Here is a 26674-nt window from a genome sequence, read left to right as displayed (position 1 = left end):
GGAGGGACAAATCAAAGTTTGTCCTGCTGAAGATAGAACCTGGTCTGCTAGCTAGAGTCATCTATTCTGTGCTGAAATGTGTGTTTTTGAATAGAAGAGAGTGAAACGAAAATAGGCGAATGGCAGTGTGTTTGTTATATTAAATAAGCTAATCGATCCATTGTTTAATAAGCAATAGTAAAAATAAAGAACACCTCACCGGGAATGGATTTGCAGCAGTACTAGTTTTTCTCTTTGAGAGAGAATCACATTTATCGGTCACAGGAGTGAACATTTTTAAGGCCGAGGGATACTGTACTACATCATGCAGTAGAGCACTCCTCAGTGGCTGCAGAGGAGGTGGAACGGACATGTGAGAAGGCAGACCTCTGTGGAAAGATCCCAGTGGTCCCTTAAAGCACCACTTATCTCCAGTCTTCGCTTGTGCTAGGCGTCAGCAAACCACGTGCTCTCTGCCAGGGCCCTCGTGTAATCACTCCCCAGTGCGGCAGATATTATGACTGCAGTGTTCTTCTTTAGTTTCACTTCACAAAGAGCTTTGCATAAGATCCTCACAGATCTGTATGTAATATACATTTTTCTTTCTTATTTATGGAAGCACATTTCTCTAATGGCTGAAGAGAAGCTCGGACGCCAGCTCATCATATTTTACTGCCAGTGCTGCTTAATCTAAATCAGTTACAAAACTGAAATTATGCCAGTTTTTAATATTTAATTTCACCAAAATCCCTCTTCACACATGATGCACGGGCTTGGCTTTTTTTGACAGCCACCTTGAGATTAATTCCAAATGTAGGCCTATATAATTATTTCTTTCAGGTGTAAAACGAATTGAAGTCATTGTAATATTAATCAAGTATATTGAATTGTTAGTTCTTGGCAATTCAAGTCGTATTAGTAGTGTTGTAGGAAGCCTTTTTAATACCATTATTTAAGGACTTTTTTGTATCGTAATTCTTATTACTTTGCATTGCATCACACTTGGTACCTAAGTAAGTGCATGTGTACTGTAATAAAGCTTTTATATCGAAATCACACCAGCTGTCAACCTAAGATTGAGACAAAATATCAGTTTTAATTTGGATGCCGCACGTTGAATCATGGTTTCTGTAGATTGTCCAGGTGATTTTTTCTGTCACCGTCAAGTAACAAATTTGATGGGGGACAATAAGCAACAAAGACTCTAAGCATGAACGAACATACCGGTATCTACATTACCAGCCGTTCATCTGCAAAACACGATTGACTGACCTTGGATAATTTAGGAAAAATAGAGAAGTAAGTAGCACTAATTAACCCTAGTACATTTATTAAATAGTGACGCGATTGAATTTTGTTTTACATGCAGTGGTGCTCACTAAAATTGATGAATAAAGCATGACATTCAATAAAAGGTCAGCATGGCTACGATGTAAACATCAATTATTTTTTTCCGATCTAAAGGACAAGGTGGCAGTTTCTTGCCATCCACTTGACAGGTGGGTCTTGCTTCTACATCTCATCTGCCTCTTTTAAAGAGGTATTGTTATGAAGCCCCACTTGCCACAAAGCATGGAAATCGCATACCTTTGTCTCACAGCTGCTGATCATTTAAGATTAGTAACTACAGCACCATTGCAGTTTATCTTATAATTTACTATCGTGTCAATAGTAGGATGCTCATTCATACACAGAAACTGAAAGGAAAAGAGGAAATAGCTATATTTTTTATATATTTATATAATTTTTTTAATAGCGTGGTTTCAGCAAACCTGTCATTTTTGAAGTCAGTTTATACTAACCCTAAATATCATCATTCAGCAAGTTGCACTGCTAGACTGTGCAGTTTACTGGCAGGAAGCGAAAACCAGCTTTGTAATGTTTTATACATGAGGGATTAAACTCACATTCCCTGTTAAGACACAGGGAATGTGAGTGTGGCTGAAACTGATGGAACATTATAAAAGTTTGCAAAAGATAATTCAAAAATATTACAATAATCAGAGGAATGCCTATGTTCTTGCAGATGGTGCGGAGGGAAGATATGGAAGACTTTTGAAATGTTATTCAAATTCATATTCATACTTGGAAATGAGATTCAGAAATCCAGATTTGGAATAAAGTGGTGATACAATACATTTCACAAATATAGCACTTTCATCAGATGGCATTTATATGAGAGTCTGAAGTGTGAATCACTGTGTCCCTCACAGCATTTTAGAGGGAAAACTTGATGTAAAAAGATTTTAGATTTGATTTTGGTCTCATCATGCGGGTTATGAAAACATTGTTGGATTACAGTGAGCTTATCATTTCAAACTAAGCTCTAAATTGAAGATTATGAATAGAGACGGAATGGAGCTAAAAAGGTTAATGTTGGAACAAGAGATCTCCCACCTTTCTAAAAGCATTTTCTATAAACCGCTGTAGAGGGGACTGTTTAACTTGACCTTGATAACTCTTGTTGGAATAAGTTTTGGGCTACATTATTTAAAAATAAGAGCAAGATATATAATAGCTAACAATAGCTTAGCTGGGGAAAAAATCCTGCAGGTTTCGCAATTGAACTTAACATGCATCACATTAAAAGAAGTAAATGCGTTTCTTAAAAATGTTTTTATATATATATATATATATATATATATATATATATATATATATATATATATATATATATATATATATATATATATATATATATATATACACACACACACGCATGTAGTAGCATGACAAAACATTGCTTTTTATTTTGTATTTGAACTTTCTCACTATTGCATAAGACAAGATATCTTTAAGGTAAATTCTTACAGCAGCAAGGTACATATAGTGCACAGATACAAATATAAAGAGCAGAACAAGAGGAAGTGCCAAGACAAACACAGTTAAGAAGTACACAGTGCAAACAGAATGTCTTTGAACATTGTTCAGAAAATAAATTGAAATATAAAGAAACGGATGGTATATGGACGTAAAATTAGAGAGCACTGGACGTGATTAGGGTATTTTTCTATTATTGCTATATAACCTGGCCTCTCAGGAAGAGATACTATAGAGCCTGGTGGCATCAGGCAGGAAGGATCCCCCCCCCTTTTTAGCAGTTGTTGCAGAAAAAATCTAAACGAATATTTTTGTTATAATTTCAGAATTACATGCTATTAATATATTTACTTTAAGTTATAAAAAGAATTACATGTTAATAAGGTGAATTTCATTATACTGAAGTATCACTTTATTCACAATGATGATTTATTTGCAGCATTTGTGAACTAAATGCTGGCAGCACTACAAGGACAAAGGAAAAGGATGATTGCCTGGCAGTTGTGGCTTTTTTCTCTTCCCTTTTACTTTATTCTAAAGTCTTCCAACTACATCCGTGATGCAAAGCAGTAAAACAGTCTAGTATAATTGACTTCTCATCTTTGTTTTCAGATATTCTCTGCCAGAAAATTAAAGACTGCAATCAAAGAAATCTGGCAACAATGGCAGAGGGAGTAATAGCGTTAACGATAAATCTGTCAACAGGGGCTTTGCCAAGTAGCACTTCATTCCCACAAAGAAATGTTACCATTGACATGCAAATCACTGTGCCTAAACCTGTACAATCAACAGCATTTCCATGCAGATACAGCAATCCTTTGCATGCAAAGTGCATCATTGTATGTAATGTGTAAATGTGCTGCGGCATAATCTAGTTGAGCAGTTTTAAACAATATAACGTTAAGCTGCATAGAGGTGAAATTAACCAAACATTCTGAGTAGTGATTGTAATTTGCCACTGTCACTGTCATTTTACAGTAGTGCAAATTGATTTTAAGAGAGAGTGCCACTGAAAATCTATGATTTATTATGTCGTAAAGGTGCACATTTTCATCAGTAATGAACATATAATTTTAATTTTCTTTTCACTGTCAGTCTTCATCATTTAGACAATCTGTACTATTTTCCTAACACCAAGGCATAAAGGGACTAGATATTAAAGAAAGAGTGGGACATTTAATGGGAATTTCACCACTATGAGCAGGATAGTCAAGCAATGATTTGTTGCCTGTAACGGAGTTTTGACATAATTAGGTTAATATTAAATGTATGTCCTTAGAGCAAATTACAGCTATATATGTATTGTCCAAATGTCAATAAGGGGTATATCTGTAACTGCCATCAGAAAGACTGCATTAGGTTCAGCGATTTTATTCTATTAAAAAGAAAGTCAGATTTCACTTGGAATGGAATTTCTGTGTATGCCAGTGATACCAGTAAAGCTGACTTATTATTTCATCTAGGTCTGCTTATGCTCATATACATTTTATTCATTTAGAAGATGTTTTTTTTTTCAAAGAAACATGCAATTTAGATATCAGTCCCTAGAGCAATTGGGGGTTAAGGTAATCACTCAAATGTCTAACAATAACATGACTCTGCTAAGCAGGGGATTTGAATCAGCAACCTTCTGATCAGAGGCACAGTCCAAGCCTGCTGAGCCAGGCACAGCCCCTAGGAACACGCCTCTCTGAGTGAATTACTCGTCCATGGCCATGTGCTTTATTTTGGATTTACAGAACAATCAAGGAATTAAGATGCTACAACTGCCAACGCCAAGTAACTTACATATTAGGCCTACATTTACTTAGCAGATGCTTTCATCTTAAGCTACATTACAGCTGGAGAAAGAGGGTCATCCAATCCTTGGAGCAACTGGGATTAAGGCCTTGCTCCGGGGGCTGATGGTAAAACCACCCTGCCAAGCATGGGATTTGAACTGGTGACCTTCACATCAGAGGCACAACATCCCAACCCACTGAGTCACACACCATTTAAACTTAAATTGTTACAAACTTTTGCAGAGCCACGTGAAAATTACTTTCATTCCACGTCCATGTACCACTGCCTTCTTCCCTCTCTCGCTTGGTGGCTTAATATACTTCTCCAGATCACATCAATAGCCTCATACCTGGTCGTTGGCGTAGTGTCACAGACACACACTAAGAGGATGTGATTTTCAGGGGTTATAGAGTAATTATCCCAGAAAGTGAGATATTACATGCGAACACCCAGCAGATAATCAAAAACTAAGAGCTGTGAAACTTAATCTGCAATTTATTTTGGTTTATTGCCACTGATGTACTGCTGAAAATAGCCTTCGGTACGGTAGCCTTGACAGCCCAGAACACGTCAGTATTACCACAATGCAAAAACATTAACACAACACACAAATAAAAAGACTCAAAGACATCAAGATGACACAAAAACATCAAGACAAAAAAATTAAGCAAATTTTATTTTCAAATGTTGTGCTCTCAAAACTTTGGCATATGTCCACATCTTTGTGTTCACATAGATGTGTTTCCAATGGCAGAATAATTCCAGAAAGACGTCTTGTTGATACAAAGCCATAGTTTGAGTTAGGCATTTATAATATCCATAAAGCTAATTAATATATATTTATATATAACATTCTTGAATTTTGAGCTGCTACCACATAGAGAAGTACATTTTACAGACAACTTTGTTAGAAGCTGTAGAAGATCGATGCAGTTGTCGCAGAGTTAAGTTGTTGCATTGTTGCTATAATTACAATACTGTAATTATACAGGAGTTTTTAAATAACTATATATTATCATTGCTGTTCTCACATTAAGAGTAGAATAAGCCATAATTATATTAGTTGTAACAGAAATAGACGAACTTCATGCACAGTGTGGAGGAACTGGAAAAGTTGGTAAGAGTGTACTGGATGTCAGCATTGATACGCAGTACACTCAGTAGTCTTAGGAAGACCTGCTTGTTAATGCAAGCAGCCTGTTCAGCCAATCAGAGAGTCATGTGCTTGCAAATGACTGCAACATACAGCATGCAGGCAGAGCCAAAGGGTTCAGTTGGCATCTCAGGAACTGCAGACCTCCTTGGATTTTTACATACTACAGTATCTCGAGTTTATAGAGGATGTGAGAAACAGGAAACATTCAGACAGCGGCAGTTTAGTTGTTGAAAGCACCTTGTTAATGAGAACAAGGAGAATGACTAGACTTATTAAATCAAACAAGGAGGACACAAGCGGAATGTACAATCCAAAATGGCACTAAATAAACAACTTCTCAATCACTAAGGTAGTTCTGGAGACAAAGTGGGGTGCTGCCTGGCACGATGTGACCACTGAGTCTACATGCAGTGTAAATGTCCAGGAGACGTCAGAGGTGGAAAGTTCAGGTCCAGAAAGTACAAATCCAGACCAAGACTTTGTTTCAACCAACCAGTTGAACATGAAGTGTCCCTGTGAGTACACAACTGGTTGGTTGAAACAAAATCTTGGTCTGGAGTTGTACTTCCTGGACCTGAACTTTCTACCTCTGGGAGACATTTTGATGCGCTAGCAGTTCATACCTATGGGAGCGTATATCTTATCACCTTCTTAGCATGGGTGCCGGGGCCCCTATCGCCCAGAGCAGCAGGTAACCCCTTACCTCTGCCACTTTGACAGGACGTGCTACAGGTGGGGGAGGAGCTGCCGTCTGACCCTTACTACTGCCAGCTGGAAGCGGAGACGTGCCGCGTTTTCACAGAGCATCTGGGCCGCTTTGCCCTTGTGGGGGAGTCGCTCAGCATGGTCGCTGCCAAACGGCTCAAGCTGGTTTTGTTCGCACCTGTCTACTGCAGCACACTGGAGTACAGCATCCGCGTCTACTGCATGGATGACACCCAGGACGCGCTGAAGGTGAGGGGCCGTTTTTACTTGAGTTAAGCATATATGTTATAATTGTGGCTGTTCCTTTTGATGCTCTTAGGCCTGTTTGTCTTTTCTCATATAAGGAACGCCCATCGCTCCTACAAGTCTAAATTCGCCTCCCCTTGAATTGCATTTTCTTCCCAAGGATAGTTATACGCTAACGCCAAATGCATGCCCTCAAGAAGTGCTAAGCAGACTGTCAAGATCTCATTTGCATGGCTAATTAGTAGATTAAAAAGGGGACCTCATTGAGCACCCTCTCCCAGCGACCCCCTCAGCACTTCACCTCATTCTTCTCCAGTACCAGTGTCACAGAGGCACCCAAAAGTGCTGCTGTCTGGAGAGGCTGAATGAGCCCACTTCACGATGGTCTACTTGAGTGGCCGATCTCATTTGCCAGTTGAGACATTTATCATTGCTGGTTCACAGTGTGGGGGAAGGGGGTCAGTACCAGTTGATATGTAAAACACTGTTAATATAAATCTGGAAACCGTCCCAAAATAAGAGTCATCAATGTGTACCATTTATCACCATAAATGGAAAAACTTATATTTTCCATATATTCAAATTCAATTCAAATTCAATTCAAATTCATTTCAAATTCAATTCAAATTCAATTCAAATTCAATTCAAATTCAATTCAAATTCAAATAACTTTATTTGTCCCCAAGGGGCAATTAAAGACACACACCGTTGAACAAGGATAGGACACAATGGCATAAACCTATAGAGTTTCACAAGTTTCAGGACATATTTGTTGTTGACATTTTGACCACACACTGAACATAAAAAATATACCATGATTAGTTACAATTTATAGTACAAACATATATACTCTCCAAACACAATTAAGCAAATCACTATAAAAAAACATGTTTATATATACTGTAGATGCACCTTTAAGTCAAGTAATTCTGTCAAATTCCAAGTCTTTTTTTGGATTTCATAATTACAAAATTATACCAAATAATTTAGGCCAAGAATTTAAACAGATACTTTAAGCACAACTGATCACAAATAACTAATATTTAATTTTTAATGTGTGAATAAGAAATCAGTCACAAATGGGGCATCAATGAAGATATCTGAAGAATTTTGCAAAGTGTTCAGAGAAACCATGAAAACAAATAATCCGTATCTCTTCTCTAAATCTACCTAGCTGACCCTTTTTAAACAATAGTGAGGACTGGGTTCTAATCGCAGTCAGCTAGGTTCCATACCCTGCAGTACTTCTTGACCAAAGGTTATCAGTTAACCAGTTGCCATGGAGCTCAACCATTTTTTTAGAGAATTACCCATCGATTAATTTATGGATAAACATACCAGCCTCTCATGGATTTTCTCGCAGGCAAATGAATATCCTGAAATCTACTTAAACTGATCATTCAATCGATCAGTCAGCTAGTTATAACACCGCTTGACGGGTTGATTAATTATAATTGGTATATTACATTCATAGTAAATTATTGAATCCATATTATGTAGATTTAATATAATGGAATTAATATAATGAAAAAAAAATGTTGCTTAACTTTACTTTGCCCTATATAGAGTGGATTTTAAAGACATTTAAGTTTTGCTGATGTACTCAAAACACAACGGCACATTTTAAATTGGTTTTGTGATGCACCATTTTTCCAGTTCAGTCCTTCCCTTCAGGGGACCTTTCTGCATTTCCCAATCCACAAAAATCTCTTTTCACCCAGCAATAAAGCGTTGAGGAGGATATTAATGCTATTTTGTAGGCAACCAGGTACAGTAGCATTGGGGGATTAACTAAGTGCTATGAGGCGATAATTGAACAAATGTGCTAATGTATTACTGTCATTATTAACTGCAGCAGATTTTTATATGGCGGAAATTCCAAACTGAAATATGAACCCAAGATCAGAATAAATGCTTTAATGGATTTCACCTGAAATAAACAAGATACCCAAAAAGCTGGATGGGAGGTAATTCAGCTCACGTTCGTACCCAGAGGTCGTAGGCAAATCGTCCACCATGATAACAAAACAAACAAACATACAAAAAAACAACCCTAATTTGAATGGGGGTGCGCTTCCGAAAAACATAGTTGCTACCTATATTAGCAACATACTGTACATAGTCAGAAACATGCAACTGAATGGGTCCAGCTAGCATGTAAGCTGCTAAGGGAAGCGTTTGGGAAACCCACCCCAGCAGGGCTGTCAGCAAACCAACAAAGCGTTTCTGGTATCTTCAGTTACTCTGTATGCGCTTAAGCAAGAAGAAATGAAAGAAACCCACCAATCTGCATTAGTTCTGCACGGAGTTTACACACTTTTCTTGTGTTGTTTGGATTTCCTCCTGTAGTAGGAAGACAATGTAGTCAGGCTAGCTGATAAGTCTAAATTGCTCGTATTTGTGTATGTGTGTCCTGTGGTGGACTAGCATCCCCTCTGGGATTTTAATGTGGCTGCAGGTTCCCTGCAACCCTGTTCTGGATAAGCATTTGGAGATAGATAGATAGATAGATAGATAGATAGATAGATAGATAGATAGATAGATAGATAGATAGATAGATAGATAGACAGACAGACAGACAGACAGACAGACAGACAGACAGACAGACAGACAGACAGACAGACAGATAGATAGATAGATAGATAGATAGATGGATTGATGATGGATTGATAGATGGATAGATGGATGAATGGATGATATATATATATATATATATATATATATATATATATATATATATATATATATATATATATATAAATGGGGCGGCATGGTGGTGCAGTGGTTAGCACTGTTGCCTCACACCTCTGGGACCCGGGTTCGAGTCACATGTGTGTGGAGTTTGCATGTTCTCCCCATGTCGTTGTGGGGTTTCCTCCGGGTACTCCGGTTTCCCCCCACAGTCCAAAAACATGCTGAGGCTAATTGGAGTCGCTAAATTGCCCATAGGTGTGCGTGTGTGAGTGAATGGTGTGTGAGTGTGCCCTGCGATGGGCTGGCCCCCCATCCTGGGTTGTTCCCTGCCTCGTGCCCATTGCTTCCGGGATAGGCTCCGGACCCCCCGCGACCCAATAGGATAAGTGGTTTGGAAAATGGATGGATGGATGGATGGATATATATAAATACCAAAATATACATAGATATATTATCAGATTAAACTTTACATTTTATTCTTCAACACCCACCTTTTTAGCGTTTTGGTCAAACTTCATGTAATGTGCTCAGCGTATGCTGTATATAGCCCATCAGAACTACAGTACCGGTCAAACGTTTGGACGTGTCAAGCTGCCTACACATTGGGGTTAATGGCCTTGCTCAAGAGCCCAATGGAGGGATCACTCTGACCCAGGCATATGAACCGGCAACCTTCTGAGTCCCAACCCAGTAAAAAGTGTAAAAAAGAGACGATTTTATAAATCTAAGCTTTACCCTGTTTTATTACATCGGTGTTTTTTTGTAGTTTAGTAGTTTTTACTTAATTGTCATTCTTCACTTGTTTCTTTTGTATATAGCTCCGAGTGCAAAAACTATAATGAAACAAAGTGGTATCCGTATACTTGGCCGTAATAAAACTATATGAAATATAGTCTTCTAAACAATTTTTACAAACTAATGATTGCATGTATCGTTCTCATAAAAACAGAATTAAATTCTGTTCCTGTTCTCAGCATATCAGAATGGCTATGAACTCATATTTGTAAAATATTCCTTGTATCTTCTATAAATTAATTTTTCATGATCGCTTAGGCAGGATGTGGCAGGTGTGCGGCAGAGAGCAATCTAAATGGGGTGTCAGTCAATCACGCCCATGCCCCCACTCACCTTAGCGGCATGCCTGTGTCACCGTGGGGGGGGGGGACCAGGAGCACACCCATAATACTTACCTGTCATTGGGTAATTTCGGGAAATAAAAAGTGACTATCATTTCATTTAAACAGTTATTTCAGAACAAAATTATTTAACTTCTTCAATTAGTTTTCTTCGCAATTTTGACACTTGAATCCCCATTTTCACAAATCTGTTTTTTGTGACATTTTAATATTCACTGGTCATTCAATTCTTTTCCAAATGATATCTACAAAATGTAAAAATGACTTCCAATTTAGATGCCATTTAACTTGGTTATGGAAATTATCCAGTTATCAAAGTAATTTCCAACACTGTAGGGCAGAGTTGAATTTTGATTTTATTTTTTTTTCTGGACTTGCGGGAAAACTTAGAGGAGCTCATAATGACTACAATGAAGAAGAATTATGACCTTTCATGCAGAAATGGTAGAGATTAGTTCGCAAAGCATTATTTTCTTGTTATTTTATTGTACCTACAGTGTATAATTACTGATTAAATGGGCATGCAAATTACCCACCTGCTTTGCAAACAATTCACTTTTGCACACTCGTAACAAATAAACTAGAGTGCCTGATAGACCTATTATATATTTTTGGCATAACTACGCATTTGGTGGAATTGTTTATTTTATTTGTTTTAATTGTCAAATTATTTACTTCTGTGTTTATTTGTAAGCATATTAGATTTCAATGGTAAAAATATCCAGGTATACAAGTTTTCTCTCAGTGTAGGTTGGCAGTCTTGAAAAATGTTCAAGCTTTATAAAAGTTAGTATCTGATTATATTACTAATGATTCTATTTGACAAACTCACGGCACCCCTCCCTGGGAAAACTTGAACCAGGGCACCTTTAGGTCTTCCAGCTGTCATGGTGAGATCTGCACCATACCAAAAGTGGGATTTGTCCATGCTTCATCCAGCCAACCATCCATCCATCAATCCATCCATTTTCTGCCACTGATCCATGTCCAGGTTCTAGGGGCAGCAGTATAAACAGAGGTCCTCAGTCCTCCCTCTCCTCAGCTACCTCCTCTGGTTCCTCTGAAAGGATACCAAGGCATTTCCAGGCCAAGCAAGAGAGGTAATTTCTCCTGCATGTCTTAGATCTGCTCCAGGGTCTCCTCCCAGTTGGACATGCCCAAAGTATCTGGGGAGGCTTCCAGGAGGCATCATATACAGGTGCTGGAATCACCTCAGCTGATTCCTTTCCATGTGGAGGAGCAGCGGCTGTACTGTAAGCCCCATTCTGATTCACTCAGATCCTCACCCTAGCTCTAAGGCTGAGCCCAGACACCCTGCGGAGCAAGCGCATTTCTGCCACTCATTCTTTTGGTCACTACCTAGAGCTCATGACCATAAGTGGGGGTAGGGGCCTCCATGGCCTCCAACTTAGAGGCGCTGATTCTCATTCCAGTTGCTTCACGCTTGGCTGCAAACCTTCCCAGTGCATGTTCCAAGTCACAGCTCGATGAAGCCAGCAGGACCACATCATCTGCAAAATGCAGAGATAAGATCCCGAGGTCACTGAACTGGACACCTTCCACCCCTTGACTGTGCCTAGAAATTTTATCCATAAAAATTATGAACAGAAGCAGTGACAAAGAGCAGTGCTGGCAGAATCCAACACTCACCAGGAACAGGTATGATTTTCTGCTCGCATCGTGAGCCAAACTCCTGTTCCAGTTATACAGGAACCTGACTTAACAGTGGGTCCAGCTGCCCATATTCCAGAAGCAAGTCCACTAAACACATATAGACTGGTTGGGCAAATTCCCACAAACACTTCAGTATCCTTGTGAGGGTAAAGAGCTGGTCCAGTTTTTCACAACCAGAACAAATTCTGCATTGTTCCTCCTGCATCCAAGGTCTGACTAATTGACGGGTCCTCCTCTCCAGAATCCTGTCATATGCCTTCCTCAGGGAGGAAATGTGATACCCTGAAGTTGGAGCAAACTCTCCAGTCTCCTTTCTTATACATTAGGACCATCACTCCAGTTTTTCAACCCGGAGGCCTGTCCCTGACCTCCATGGAGTGTTGAGAAGGCATGTCAGCCCAACAATATTCAGAGCCTGCAGACACTCAGGGTGAATCTCATCTACCTATATAGCACTTTACCACTGAAGAATTTCAGCAACCTCAGCCATAGTGATGGATGGGTCCTCCTCCAAGTTCTCCACTTATATGACCTCCAAGGAAGGCTTCTCAGTGGGATTCCAGAGGTCTTTGAAGTACTCTTTTAACTGTCCTACTATATCCCCAGTTGAGGTTAATAGCACTCTATTCCTGCTGTAAGCAGTATGGATAAAGTCCTGCATCCCCCTCCAGAGTAGCCTGTCAGCTTTCCAGAATCCCTTTGAGGCTGACCGAAAATCATTTTCCGTAGCCTCACCAAATGCCTCCCACACTTGAGTTTTTGCTCCCACAACTGCTAAAGCTGCACTCAGCTTGGCCTGTCGGTACCTATCAGCTGCCCCCAGAATCCCACATGCTTGCCAAGCTCGGAAGGCCTTCTTCATCTTGACAGCTCCCTTTACTGCCGGCATCCACCACCAGGTTTGGGGGTTGACGCCATAACAGACACCCATAACTTTACAGCCACAGTTCTGAACAGCTGCCTCAGCAATTCAGCCCACTCTGAATCAACGTCTTCAAGCTCCCTTGGAATGTAAAAGAAATTCTACCAGAGGTGCAAGTTGTAGATATTTTGGACAGGGGCCTCTGCCAGACGCTCCCAACAGACCCCAAAAAACATTTGGGTCTACCAGGTCTGTCAGTATTTTCCTTCGCCATCTGATCCAACTACCCACCATGTTGTATGTTTTGTGAGCAGGTGACAGCTCAGGTCCTTTTTTCACCTGACATGTCCATGACATGTGGTCACAGATCTGATGATGTGACTACAATATAGATCATCAAGTTATGATCTAATCTATTCTGGTGCCAGGTGCTCACATGAACACTCTTACGCTCGAACAAGTCCAATAACAAAGAACTATTTGGGTTCCGATCAGGCCCTTTCACCCAGTCTTCCAGTTTTCATTGTTGTTACCCGTGGGAGCATTACATTTCCCCCTGTAAAACATTAGAGACCCCAAAGGGATTACCTTCCAGCACCCTACTCAAGGTCTCCAAGAAGGCCAAGTATTCTGAGCTGATGTTCAGTGGATAGGCATGACAGCAGTCAGAGCCCATGCTATGACTCGAGGTCGAAGGGAGAAGTCCCTCTTAGTCACGGAGATGAACTCCAACGTACTTACACCAAGGGCACATCCAGAATGGAATAGGATCTAGCTGCTTTCCAGGAGTTTGGTACCATAGCCCTTGTTGTACATTCAGGTGAGCCAAACTATATTTATACAGTATCTCTATACCCCTCACACTGCTTCAGGCTCCTTACATTCCTTGTTGCTTGAATGCCCCTTCCTTGTTTACTTGAGAGGTGGTTCTGAACCTGACTTTGACTTGGCTACTAATGGCAGCAGGACAGTAGAGGCCTTCTACATAAGCACATAGTAAGATTATTTTGCATCCCAGCTGGAAGCAAGATGCAATTAAAGCAGAACCAAAAACTAAAAATGTCTCAAAGATGAGCATACTTGTTATAATAAAATATGAATGATTTCTGAGTTATTCTCATATTTACTTTTTGCACTGTGTTGTGCTTCCGCCATCATCACTTGATGTAATCTCTTAAAAGGATGTTTGCACATTGTTTTAAGAAATTAAAAGTAGCAGAAATATGTAGAAATAGTGTATAAGTTGTGTAAATTTTGTATTTTAAAAAAATGTATCTAAATAATGCTGCTTATTAGAAGTGGTTTTGTTTTTCCTTTTAATTTTTTCATTTATGCCTTCGACATATCTAATGACTTGAAACATGTCTGGCACTTGTTTTTGGTGAACTAAAATCCATTAGTGTCAAATAGACACCATATTAATTAGTAAACATATTTATACGGGATTTGATTTTCATGTACCTGCTTTAGAATATTCATTAAAAGTGCATTGGCTTTATTTGCTTTGGCTCAGACCTGGCCAGGTACGTTGGTCGGTTGCACAGATGAAATGGAAGATGCTGTATCACATTCTCAGCCATTTTCAGATCTAAGCTACAGATGACAGTTCTGCATCAACCCAAGAGTCGTTAATTGACTGTGGCTTTCATATCCCAATTCAGACAGGGTCACGAATCCGTGTAATTGTCATTGATTGTGGGAATCTGTGGAAAATACTGCTTGTTGTTTTATTTAAATATGCAAACCTCTTTCAGGTCAAATAATAAGCAAGTTAAAAATGAAATTTGCTCCTAACAAGAATTCATTTTCAGACCGGAAATTTTGAATTTATTGTTAGAGTCTAATAATACTAAAATCTTCCATCATAATTTGTAATTGATATTATCATAAATAAATGTTTTAATGTAGCTACTGCCCTTTTACAATTGATGTCAATACCAATGTGTACGCTGTTGTGAGTGTTTTTGGTGGCGACTTCTCATTTATATGGCTGATAATTACTAATATGTAATAGTAATGTTATAATGCTATATAATAACCATTTGTTTATCATGACTGAAGTACATTTTACATTTATTTTTGGGTCTTAATCGGTAATAATACATATTTAATATGCTGATACACAGAATCACATCAGTCTTTCTTCATACTGAAATTATTCAAAAATTTCAATTATAACCCACAGGACAATTTTCTGGTTTATATGTATGTATTACAGTTCTTCCTCTGCCTGTTTCCAAAATGATTACTCTAACAAACATATTCTCGGAAAGAAACACAAAACGAACATTTTAAGCCCATGTGATTGTTGCAGGAAATATCTTCTGCAATACCTGTAAGGATTCCTCTTAAAATAAATGATCAATTTGACTTTCACCACTTGTTTACAAGTAAAGAAAGAAGTGTTTTCTTGCACTGGGAAAACTGACCGGTTAAATGGATGGGTTATGACCTCAGCCAGGAAAATAAAAGGATCCAGTAAAACACTGCAGGATTGAATAAAATGTCATATTGTGATCAGTGACATTCGAGAGCCAGTCACATGTGACTGCCGTCTTTACTTTTTAGTTAAATGTGGAGATGCAGTTTTACCATTTCACGCTAGTTTATGCAGAAATTTCTAGCACTCTTCTCAATTAAATGGCACTCACAAGGATTGATTTTGCACAAATTTGTAACTGTTATGTAAGATTGGATTTGGACATGCATGGCTGTATTCTTTGAGTACAGATGACTGTAACTGAACCCTCTATTTCCTCATTCTAGCAGTACATAATAGAATTTATGGTCAAAATCTAACTGATGGGGAAAAATGAATTTAAATTAAAATGGCTGTACATCACCTTCAAGTAATTTGAGATGTTGTGCAGAGGTAATATGGTGTATCTTCCTATTTGCTTTTGGGTGCCGATATTTGTATACTGATGTCTCTAGTTAATGGAGTAACTGGAAAGCAGTTAATGTTTATCTCTCGTGTCCAAGATTTCTGAAGAATTTTGGAGCTCAAAGGAAGGAAATTTCAATTTGAATGCTTTACACTGGTAATGGCTATCATAGACTTAAATCTTGAAGTAAAAAAAAAAGGCACACATTTGAATATTAGCTTATTTGGTTTTTTTACCCCCATATTAATTGTGTGAGGACTTAGTTTATCAGCTTTTAAAAGCTGCTTGGCCCATTCCGGAAGCAGTCGCAGAGGTTAAGTGCATGAGGTATACAAATTTCTGTCATTTAGGATGCATAATGGAGTCCGTCAGGACCCCAGCTGTGCGTGCCGCGGACATGTAGCTGTGCCGGCGCTAATCCCGTTATCTGTGTCTCTGAAGCGGGCCCCCTTGTGACTTGGACATGGGAATTTTAATCCGCTTCTGCCGCCCCCCTATTTCTTCCTTTCCGCTTGCTCCAGCCAGCCCAGGGACTTAAAGGGTGGTCCTGGCATAGCCTAACACAGAATCTGGCACTGCATTCCCAGTGAATCTTTCATTTTTTAAATTAAATCAAAACACTTTGTGCACCTCAGTGCGACCTGGCCGGGGTGGCATAACATCTTAATGTAACCGGCATTATTATTATTATTATTGGTATCATTATTATTATTTGAATGGCCATTCATTGAATGACATTGATGAGAGTGGCGTATAGAATAGGGGTATATTGTAGATTTATGTGAACATCAGTGTCAGGCGATTTGTATTTCAAGGTTACTGACATTATCTAGGGGGAGAAAATACTCCTTTGAACTTTGATTGTGCACCTTATCATTCCATAAAGTTGTAAATGAAAAAGGATAATGGAGCATATATAGAGGGATTATTCATAGAATATATGTTGAAATGTTAAATCAGTTAAATATTGGTATTCGGTCTAAGAGGAGCTACTTTTCCCAACCTTGTTAGCTGGTCCCCTTTTGTTAATGTGGAAAGTGAGTGACTAACAGCCGATTGGTCCGTACTCGGTGTATTTTAACTTGAATAATTGACATCCTGCTTTGGCCTCTCCCCTACCCTAATCCCTATTATCAGCAGCCAGCCAGATCTGCAGCTAGGTCAGGAATAAGTCTTAAGTCCATCGGCATCAATTTGCAATGCTAATGATATCATCGCTACAGAAGAATAATTGGCCCCTAAGAACTGTGTTAAATGAACCACTTTGTAGCATCCATAAAATACCCTTTTTGTCTCTGCAAAAGACACTTTAGAGAAGCTTGTAAAGCTCTTCAAAGTTTACCACCCTTCAGGCATAGCTGACACATTCTAGCCATGTTGAATCATCGCCTATTCAACTTTCAATGTTATACCTAGACAAAGGGCACATGGACACCCAGACCCTGACCCTTCCACTAATCAAAAATTACATAGGTGGTAGTTAGGTAGCTTTTCCTTTGTCGAAGAGCACTTGACTCTTTCAGAAAAGGCCTATTATCCGTCCATCTTCATTCATTATACGTTAGCAAAGCAGGTCAAGGGTTCTATGCTGTCAAGAAAAAAGAGGTTAAACTGAGTAGCTGCTAAACCAGCACACTTAGGAAAAACAAAATGTACAGATATATTAAGTACTACTGAGGTGAGCAAATTCATTTTCAGATTCAGTGATGAAGAAAAAGGGATGTTTAAGGTTGCAATCATCGGATAATTTTAATAGCAAAGTTTCAGATCGTTTGTTCGCAAATTCATTATTTCTTATCTGAAAACAGCAAATAGCTTGTAAAGTTCTGCTTAAAGGCTGTAAATATTCAAACACAAAAACCATATTTTGTGGATTTTTAAAATGCATTTTAAAAACAAATGACAGAGAAATTCCTGCTGTATATTTACTATTTCATGTTAACTGTCCTTCAGCATCAGTTAGAATTTACTATAGTGTCTGCATCACGATATGCCAAAGGCAAAATCAGTAATAGAATTATTATGTGATGTAAAAGATGTAGACACACCTAATGGCTAATTAACGGGTGTGTCACCATATTAATTGAAATCAGCCTACCCAAATAAGGTACAGATTGCATAAAATTGAATCTCTGCTATGTAGGTAGGAACCACTGAGATTCTGTGTCTTAATTTGTTCTCTTTGAAAAGTACTTCAAGTGCATCCATATTCACATAAAGAAGAAAACATGTGAATTATTCATGCACAGGTCTTCAATGGAGATTCTTAAAGTTCCTTTTTTTTTTATTTTTCTTCCGTTGGTATAGATTCAGCGAGGCAACCAAACCTGCTGCAGTTTTCTTCAGTTTGGTTTCATGCATCATAAAAGCCTTGTGTTCTTTGATATTATCAAAAAGTCCTTCCCAATAACTGCTTTAATAAATCATTGTTTTTTTCCTGAATAAATCCATTTTTTTTCTTCCTTTGGACCAGAAGACTAGGTCGTGCAAGGTGACTTTTAAGTTTTTAAAGACCATTTTTCCTTCTGCACAAATGTATCAGAAAATGTGATATTTTTTTTAAATTTGAAAAATAGTTTGTGTATCGCTCTGGGCAAACTGGTTCCAGTGCTCGTGCCACAGAACGAGATGAGACGCCTGTCGCTGAACCCTGATGCCTTCTCATCCTGCAGGAGGTGATGCAAATGGAGAAGCAGTTGGGCGGCCGGCTGATTGATGAGCCCCAGGTCCTCCTCTTCAAAGACAGCTACCACAACCTACGCCTGTCCATTCACGATATGCCCCGAGCCCACTGGAGGAGCAAACTGATGGCTGGATATCAGGTGACTTATTCCGGCAGAAGTGTTTACACTGCATCTCCGTTTCTTCACTATTCTCACCACATATTGACTTTCTAAGCATTGGTGCAGATACACAGTGATCCACACTGAGCATCCCTACTCCTTCAATGACTGTATCTAATACATTGGAATGACAAAGTGGAATAGGAGTGAAAAAAACGGAGAATACAAACCACACTTTAATATTACCAGTCGTCATATTTTTCATGCCTCCTGGTGGGAGTCGCAGTGGCAGTCCCTGATAGCTGGAACAAACCCTCTGGTCCCTCTCTGTAAAATTGGGATCACCACCCCATTTTACCTTTCAGAAGTACTTTACCTGCCTTCCATGCAACATTGAAGATGCACATCAGCCAAGTCACCCCAGCAACATTCAGTGCTTTCATCTAGACAGATTTCATATACCCCTGCAGCCTTCCAGCTATAGAGGCCTGCAACCACGATAGCAACTTCAGCTGCAGTGGTCAACTTTCATCCAATAGAAGTTTCCAAAGCTGCTCCTTGGTGAGAGGCATATCCACAAGGTTAAGGAGTTCTTCAAAGTGTTCTTTCTATTGCTCACCAGCATCTCCAGAGTTGGTCAGCACTTCACCACCCGAGCTGAGCACAGGCTAAGTAAGATCCAGCTCCCCCCTCCCCAGGAGCTATCTCCGCATGGCTTCTCCAAACTCTTCCCATGCAGCAGCTTTTGCCTCCGTGACTGCATTTGCTCAGTCTTTCTGGCCTGTTGATATTCTTCAGCTGTCTCAAGAGACCCCTATGCAAGGATTGCACTGACAGCTTCCTTCTTCAGCTTGACAGCTTCCCTCACCAAAGGTGTCCATCGGTGGGTCCTAGGGTAACAGCCATGACAGATACCCACTGCCTGCTTACCAGCTTAGACTCTTTGCAGTCACTGCAACAACTGAGGTCTTGAACATGGTCCATTCATACTTCATGTCACTGACTTCACTTGACACACAGATGAAGTTTTTCCAGAGATGTGAGGTGAATTGGTCTTGCATGGAAGTCTGAGTCAGAGCAATCCCCTTCCTAGAAATCCCTGACTTGGGTGGGGTGTCTCTATGCATCAACCTCCTCCCCATTCACCACAACTACAAAGTCAGTCATTAACCTTTAGCCTGGTACCATGCACACTGATGAACATTCTTGTTCAATCATAGTGCTTGTAATGAACAACCAAACACTTGCACAGAAAGCAATTAACAACTCACCAGTCAAGGTTTGGTCTAGGAGGACACCCTTCCAGAAATTTCCATTTTTCCTCACTTAATGATTGAAGTCTCCCAGTGGGACCACACAGTCCATAGATGGTACCCTTTCAAGCACCTTACCTATGTTCTCAAGAAGAATCTGTACTCAAAACTGCTGTTTGGTGCATATGTGCACCTAGAAGTCACATAGAAGAAACCTTCTTATCCACTGGCAAAAACTCTAACTGCACAACCCCTCAGCCTGGAACTTGTAAAGAGACCCACAGGGACCACCACTCGAAGGTCAAGATCCTTGGAGAAATCCACTTAACATGTTACCCAGTGACTTAAAACTCTTGCCATAAGTAAATGCAAGCAAGTGCAATCAAATCAAACACTATGTGCAATTCCATTCCCCATGAAAATATACAATATTAAAAAGCAAACCAGTACTCTACGCAATCAGATGCAATAAACAGGGAAAGATTCAAACAGGGAAAGATACAAACCATTCCAAGTTCCCAACATGCTTTGCCCTACTTCACATACTGAGAGCAAACGAGCGAAGGCAGAACAACTTCCTGTTTCCATTATCCACAGTAACTACAAAAGAAGAGTTCACATGTAAAGACATGCAAATAACAAAATAATATAGCTTATAGTTTTAGGTGTTTTTTTAACCAGTTCTATTCTCTGTATAACAGTACCAGTTCATTAATGAAGGCAGAACCCAGTTAGAGCATTAGAATTTTTCAGTGACATTGAGTTTTTTTTTTTACAGACCAAGCTTATGGGTATATATTAGGAGTTTTCTTCAACCTGAAGGTTACCTTAAAAAGATGTTGTAACCAGGCATCTGATTAGGTGCAGGCAGAAAATGTTGCCTGTGAAGCACCTGGCTGTACTTCCTTCGTATTGGTAATACGATAATGTGTGGTGCAGCAAAATTTTCTCTTTAGCTTAAATGAATGTTTCAGTCCTGCAATACTCCACAGAGTAACACTCCAGAAATAAAGATGAAGAAAAATGACCCCCAAAGCAAACACAGAGCTGGCAGTTTTTTTTTTTTTCTCCCGACCCCCCCCCCCCCCCCCCCCATTTTTGGACGCCCTAGTAAAATCACACAAATTGAAATGGCCAGGTGGGCTGGAGGACACAGATAGGAGACCTTTGGGACCCACGAGAAGCTCTGTAATCCCGCTGGAGCAAACGAGCAGCAGGACCAATGAGGCGGCAGCACAATGCTCACAGCACGCTAGCGGCCGCCCTGGGATGCCTAGCGTCCCTCTGGAAGTGTTATTTCCCTGCTAGAAGAGCAAACAAACAGGGTTTTCTCGTATCCCTGCAGCTAGGAGACTGTTCCCCTTCTAACACGCTGCTGTCTTTAGACCTGTGCAACAGCTCCCCCTTTTGGCCACAGAGTCTGCACGTCGACTCGGCTGGCTGTAGTCCCTCACTCTTTCTGCAGCTCCCTGGTGGATTCTCTCAGAGATCTTCACAACAAAGGCACACATTATCACACCGCCTCGTTAATGAAAGTAACGGTACTGTAATTGAAAACCCAGTTGGCCACTCAAGGTGTCAGCTTGTCTCAGTTGGAGGGAAAAATTACCTGCTATAGCCCTCCAATAACAAGTGTGTCAGCGACAGTTCTGTGGAGCCCACTTACACTGTACCCGCTTAACCCCCACTGCATTCTTATGTTGCTTTTATAATTAACACCGGAATAAATGAAGAAATACCACATCACTGTCCTTTTTAATATAACGACAAGATTGTACCCATCCGTATTCCGCTGTCTCTGAGCAACAAGCTCACTGACACAACCGTTAGTGCTGTTTGCTAATTCAGAAAAGAAAAACTGTGTTATCCTCTCTTTTTACGATTTAACAAAAGCAGATACCGTTACTGCCGTTATCATGGTACTTCTAATCTGGGTCATCCATACCTAGACATAAATATAGACCCGAATGTGTTCAAAATTATTTTCAAAAGCTCAACGAAATTCAGTGGCAGAGAATTTCATAGTTACATGAGTTATAATAAAAGCAATAACATTCTGCGTACACAAAGTACATATTAGGCACACTGCAGTTGTTGTCTGATTTGTATTCATATTTGATGCTTTGTATGTCAAATCCTTTAGAGATTTTTAATGGTCAGACACGTACAAAATTCACATTATTCAGTGACTCACTGGAGTATTATTAAAAACGTTTAGGGCAAGAAAAATAGACGTGTGTTTGTGTTCTCACAGCAAAACATGATTAAGGACCATTATTGGTCTCAAACAGGTTCCTTCCTGATCAAACCAGGCTGGCATAACCAGTTACTATGTGAAGCCTGATCCATGAAAGATTAGTTTATTAGAAACTTAACTAACATTAATAATGAATAGTTTTGGGGGTGGGGGGGGGCATGGTGGTGCAGTTCGACCAGTGTTCGAGTCTCCCCCATGTGTGCAGTTTGCATGTTCTCCCCATGTCACTGTGGGGTTTCCTCCAGGAACTCCAATTTGGAGTCAAAGTGCCCAGAGGTCTGCATGTGTGACTGAATGGTGTGTGAGTGTGCCCTGTCATGGGTTGGCACTCCACCCTGCTTTGTTCCCTGCCTTGTGCCTGTAGCCTCCAGGATAGCCTCCTTGAGACCCTTCATAGGACAAGCAGTTTCAGAAGATGGATGGATGGATGGATGGATGGATGTTTTCCCAGTGCAGGATACCTTTTTGCTTTAGTGCTAATGGTGCGAAACCTTCCAGATAGTTTGGACAGACTATCTTCAGTTGGAAATTTCTACACAATTTCTGTGCATCTTCTAAATACCATCTATCTATTAACCATGGTCATGTTCTATGCATAGTGACTGGGATTCAGAGTCTACAGCTGGAATGACCCAGGATGGGACACCAACCCATAACAGGGCGGGTACATGCACACACACACACACACACACACACACACACACACACACACACACACACACACACACACGCACACACACACACACACACACACACACACACACACACACACGCACACGCACACACAGACAATTGGACTCCAGTTCATGTCTTTGGATTGTGGGGGGAAACCAGAGGAAACCACACAACAACTTGGTGAGAACATGCAAACTCCACACATGTACATCTAAAGCAGAGAACCAAACCCCTGTCCCAAAGGGGTGAGGCAACAGTGCAGTGCCACCATGCTGCCGACGTAAAGCCGCGCATTTGGCAGATTCCTCCAGTAATTCCTCTCTAGCCGAACCTTCATTCTGAAACAAAGACAGGAAAGTATCGAATAACCACAGCGCTATAGTATTGTTTTACGCAGAACCTGGAGGAAACTCCGCAAACACAGAGCCGTTCAGAGATTAAAGTCTTGGTTCCAGTGCACCATCATGCCACCCCCTTCTTAAGCACCAGAGTGCCAGTAACATAGTGGATGCTTTTAGACATGGGAGAATGCCCCTATGCAGAAACAGAAGATTTCACTTTGTCTTTATGTCCCTTCGCCTTTATTAAATCCCAGGCACTCAGTGAGTATGTCCACGAATTCTGAAATGCTTCTTTTCTGGCCTGGTGTTATAGGTGTCATGATGCTGCAGGGAGTGTTTATGAGCTTAATCCCTGATCTCCCCCCCCCTCCCCCAGGAGATCCCCTTCTACCACATCTGGAGTGGCTGCCAGCACAGCCTTCACTGCACCTTCACCCTGGAGCGCCTCAGCCTGAACACGTGTGAGCTCACCTGCCAGCTCTGCGTGTGGCAGGTCGAGGGGGAGGGCCAGAGCTTCAGCATCGACTTGAACATCGCCAAGGTAACAAGAATCCCCCAAAGCACTGGGCTCATTCTATTCTCTCAGCTGCAGATCACTCATTGTTCGTTTTTTCTCTTCAAATCCCCATTTGAATGCACTGAGGATGCAGTTCTCTCTTCTTCTTCTGAAGGGGTAGCAAAATTCTGAAAGGCACTGAATTTTATTTGTTAGAAACTATTTATTATCAAATAAATGCAGAGGCAGCTTGCTCGGTCATGACAGCATAGAGCAGTACTATGGATCATTTGCTTGCGTTGATCAAAAACGAAGAAGTATAAATATGACCTGATGATAATCTGTCATTCAGAGATCTTGGTCTTCGCCAAATAGAAGGTTAGTATGCTCATTTCCACAGCCTTACTGCTATAGTGCTGTTTCTATTAAAACAGAGACAAGTTTGCCATCCTGGAAGGCTGCAAAGTACCAGCATTTCATTAAATCATCAGTTCTGGGAATATAAAGCATGGCGTAGTTCTTAATTTTTCAATTCAACGACAAAAAGACTTGTCAGTAAAATCAAACCATTGCAGAGTCAAGGAGCCTTATCAGAGGTGTGGAGTGAGAGAAATAAAACTCATTAATTCTGTTGGCATGGTTACAAGACTGACGTTTGCTTTTTGGAGGCCCTAAGCGAGATGTTGTTTTGGAGGCCTCTGTCCCGGTGGAATTATCTTCTTATTATTTTTAGTTTTCCAACTCTCTGGCCACTTTAATCTGCAGGTTTTATATACCTAAGCTTGGCCGAGGGTTTCATACCTTTCGTTGTTATTACTATCATACTGGAGCTTCCTTGGAGTGACTAGGACTGATGAAAAATGTGCCCCCGCTGATGAGCATCTACTCGAAGATTTTATGATCTCGCTATATTATAAGATCCCTTACATAGACCACTGACTTGAAGCTGGGGAGATCATATTTAACTAGCCGATACTTTAGTATTCTATATGGCATGATGTCTGCAATACTGACATAGTGTATAACTGAGTTTTGGCAGTGGTTCAGACATATTGAGTCCATGGTTCTGATTCGACGGTGAGCATTAGTGATATATAGCATGAACGATTTCTGTAATACTGTAGTTAGCACCAGTACTAAAGTAATGTAATACCAAACAGCTTTCGAAAGTGCAGGGCTGCAGTACCTTTTCAGTACCAGTATTCATTGCAACAGTGATATGCACAAACTCTGAGATATTTGGTAAAGCATGGGACTATCTTCTTATACCTGCAGCACGAATAAATAAAAACTGTTGTGTTGCATACCTGATGAATCCATGTCTGTCATCGTGCCCAAAAGGACTCCAAATAAGCCACAAAATCAGGACATTTATCATGAGTTACATTCTGCACTATGCTTCCTATGTTTTCTTCAACACAAAAAAGTCGCATGATGATGATGAAAGCATGCTCGCGTCAGGAGTGTTAGGTGCAATGTGAGCGCAGACCAGCGTGGGAGTGGGGAGGGGGGCAATCGTGCTCGGGCACAGTGCAGTGCGTCTGGGCCGAGTGTGATTACACCCTTAAGCCTGACTTGGCCAGACATTAGCATTTCTTTACTCTGTTTGCATGCCAGCAACACGGTTTTAAGACAGAAATATGGGTAAAACTTTACTTGACAGGGCACAAGTATTATAGTAACTAAGTCTTAGTTACATACTGATCTCTTGTTAATTCATCATTAATGAATCGTGGCACATTTTATATCCGTTAATTTTGTAAACCTTTGAACTACTTGAGGAACTACTGAAGGAACAAGTCATGAATAACAAGTTAAAAACTGATCTTATGTTTGTTCATTGTTAATGAATCATGATGCATCCTTGATCCCAAGCAGTCACTATATTTGTTACTATAGCTGTTAATTATGTAAGTCTTTGTGAATTACTGAAGGAACAAGTAATGAAGAACGCAAGTGAAATACCTCTCACATTTGTTCATTAATGAATTGACAGATCTTTTCCCAAGTAGCAACTACATTTGTTCATGATTTTTACTTCAGTAGTAACTGTATTTTGCCCCATCAAGCAAAGTGTTACCAAGATATGTCATGTCTCATGTGAGTACATATGTCTATCGAAAGGAAATCGCTCCTGATAAGTCATTGGAAATGATTAGTCCATTAATTTTAGTGACTTTCCCGCCCTGCGCTGCAGGACAGCCGACCCCTGGACAGTGATTTCTTGGTTTTGGACAACAGTGCCCCAGCTCTAGCAGGCCCCAGTGCATTTCAGATTCCATACCTGATCCGGCAGAAGATCTGCGGCAGTCTGGATGCCCCCTGCCCCCACGGAGCTGACTGGAGGCTGTTAGCACAGAGACTCAAACTGGAGAGGTTGGTCTCAGCTCTGTGTCACTGCCAGATAGGCACTGCTTACAGCCAGCTGCAGTAATCGAACTGTCACTCAAGAAGCCAATGAAAACTGATATGTTCCATTTGCCAAAAAGCACAGGAGTAAGCTTCACTTACATAGCATTGTATAGTTTGGCAGTTTTATTCCTTGAATGTTGCTTTGCATGTTAAAATTGCAGATATTTTAACAGGCAGCTGAAAATAGAAAAAGAGTCAAAAATCATTATGAAGCTGAACCAGCAATTGCCAATTTTCATGCACATACACCCAACAAACAAAAACACATACAGGCAATATAGCTGTGTGCAAAGTCACACTCAAAGAAATTATGCATTGATCTATTCCCATTACATAGTGAATCACATGGCGAGTCTTGATAGCAGATTTAGGTATCATGTACTGGGGATTTGAACTATTCTAAATGCATCCTTTCCTGTAAATGAAGAGGCAAGCGATTAAATACAGGCTATAAATAACAAATACAAGTGAAGTCTTACGTTAAGTAAAATGGCAATATACCAACAGGGAGGCGATAT

The 26674-nt window shown here is 40.2% G+C and overlaps 1 protein-coding gene across 3 annotated transcripts in view; it reads left to right on the top strand.

The window, feature by feature from the left end:
* The window catches only part of unc5a (unc-5 netrin receptor A), a 197416-nt gene that overhangs the window by 163090 nt on the left and 7652 nt on the right, over window positions 1-26674 (top strand). For all 3 annotated transcript variants that reach the window (XM_049029099.1, XM_049029098.1, XM_049029097.1), the window contains 4 exons: window positions 6458-6691; window positions 18612-18761; window positions 23625-23789; window positions 25942-26120. In XM_049029099.1, coding sequence (XP_048885056.1) covers window positions 6458-6691; window positions 18612-18761; window positions 23625-23789; window positions 25942-26120 — 728 coding nt within the window. The remainder of the gene's footprint in view (window positions 1-6457; window positions 6692-18611; window positions 18762-23624; window positions 23790-25941; window positions 26121-26674) is intronic.

Source organism: Brienomyrus brachyistius, chromosome 10, assembly GCF_023856365.1.
Source record: "Brienomyrus brachyistius isolate T26 chromosome 10, BBRACH_0.4, whole genome shotgun sequence".
Classification (NCBI taxonomy): domain Eukaryota; kingdom Metazoa; phylum Chordata; class Actinopteri; order Osteoglossiformes; family Mormyridae; genus Brienomyrus; species Brienomyrus brachyistius.
Note: the sequence above shows the minus strand (reverse complement) of the source record. Positions and strands in the feature narration are given on the sequence as shown.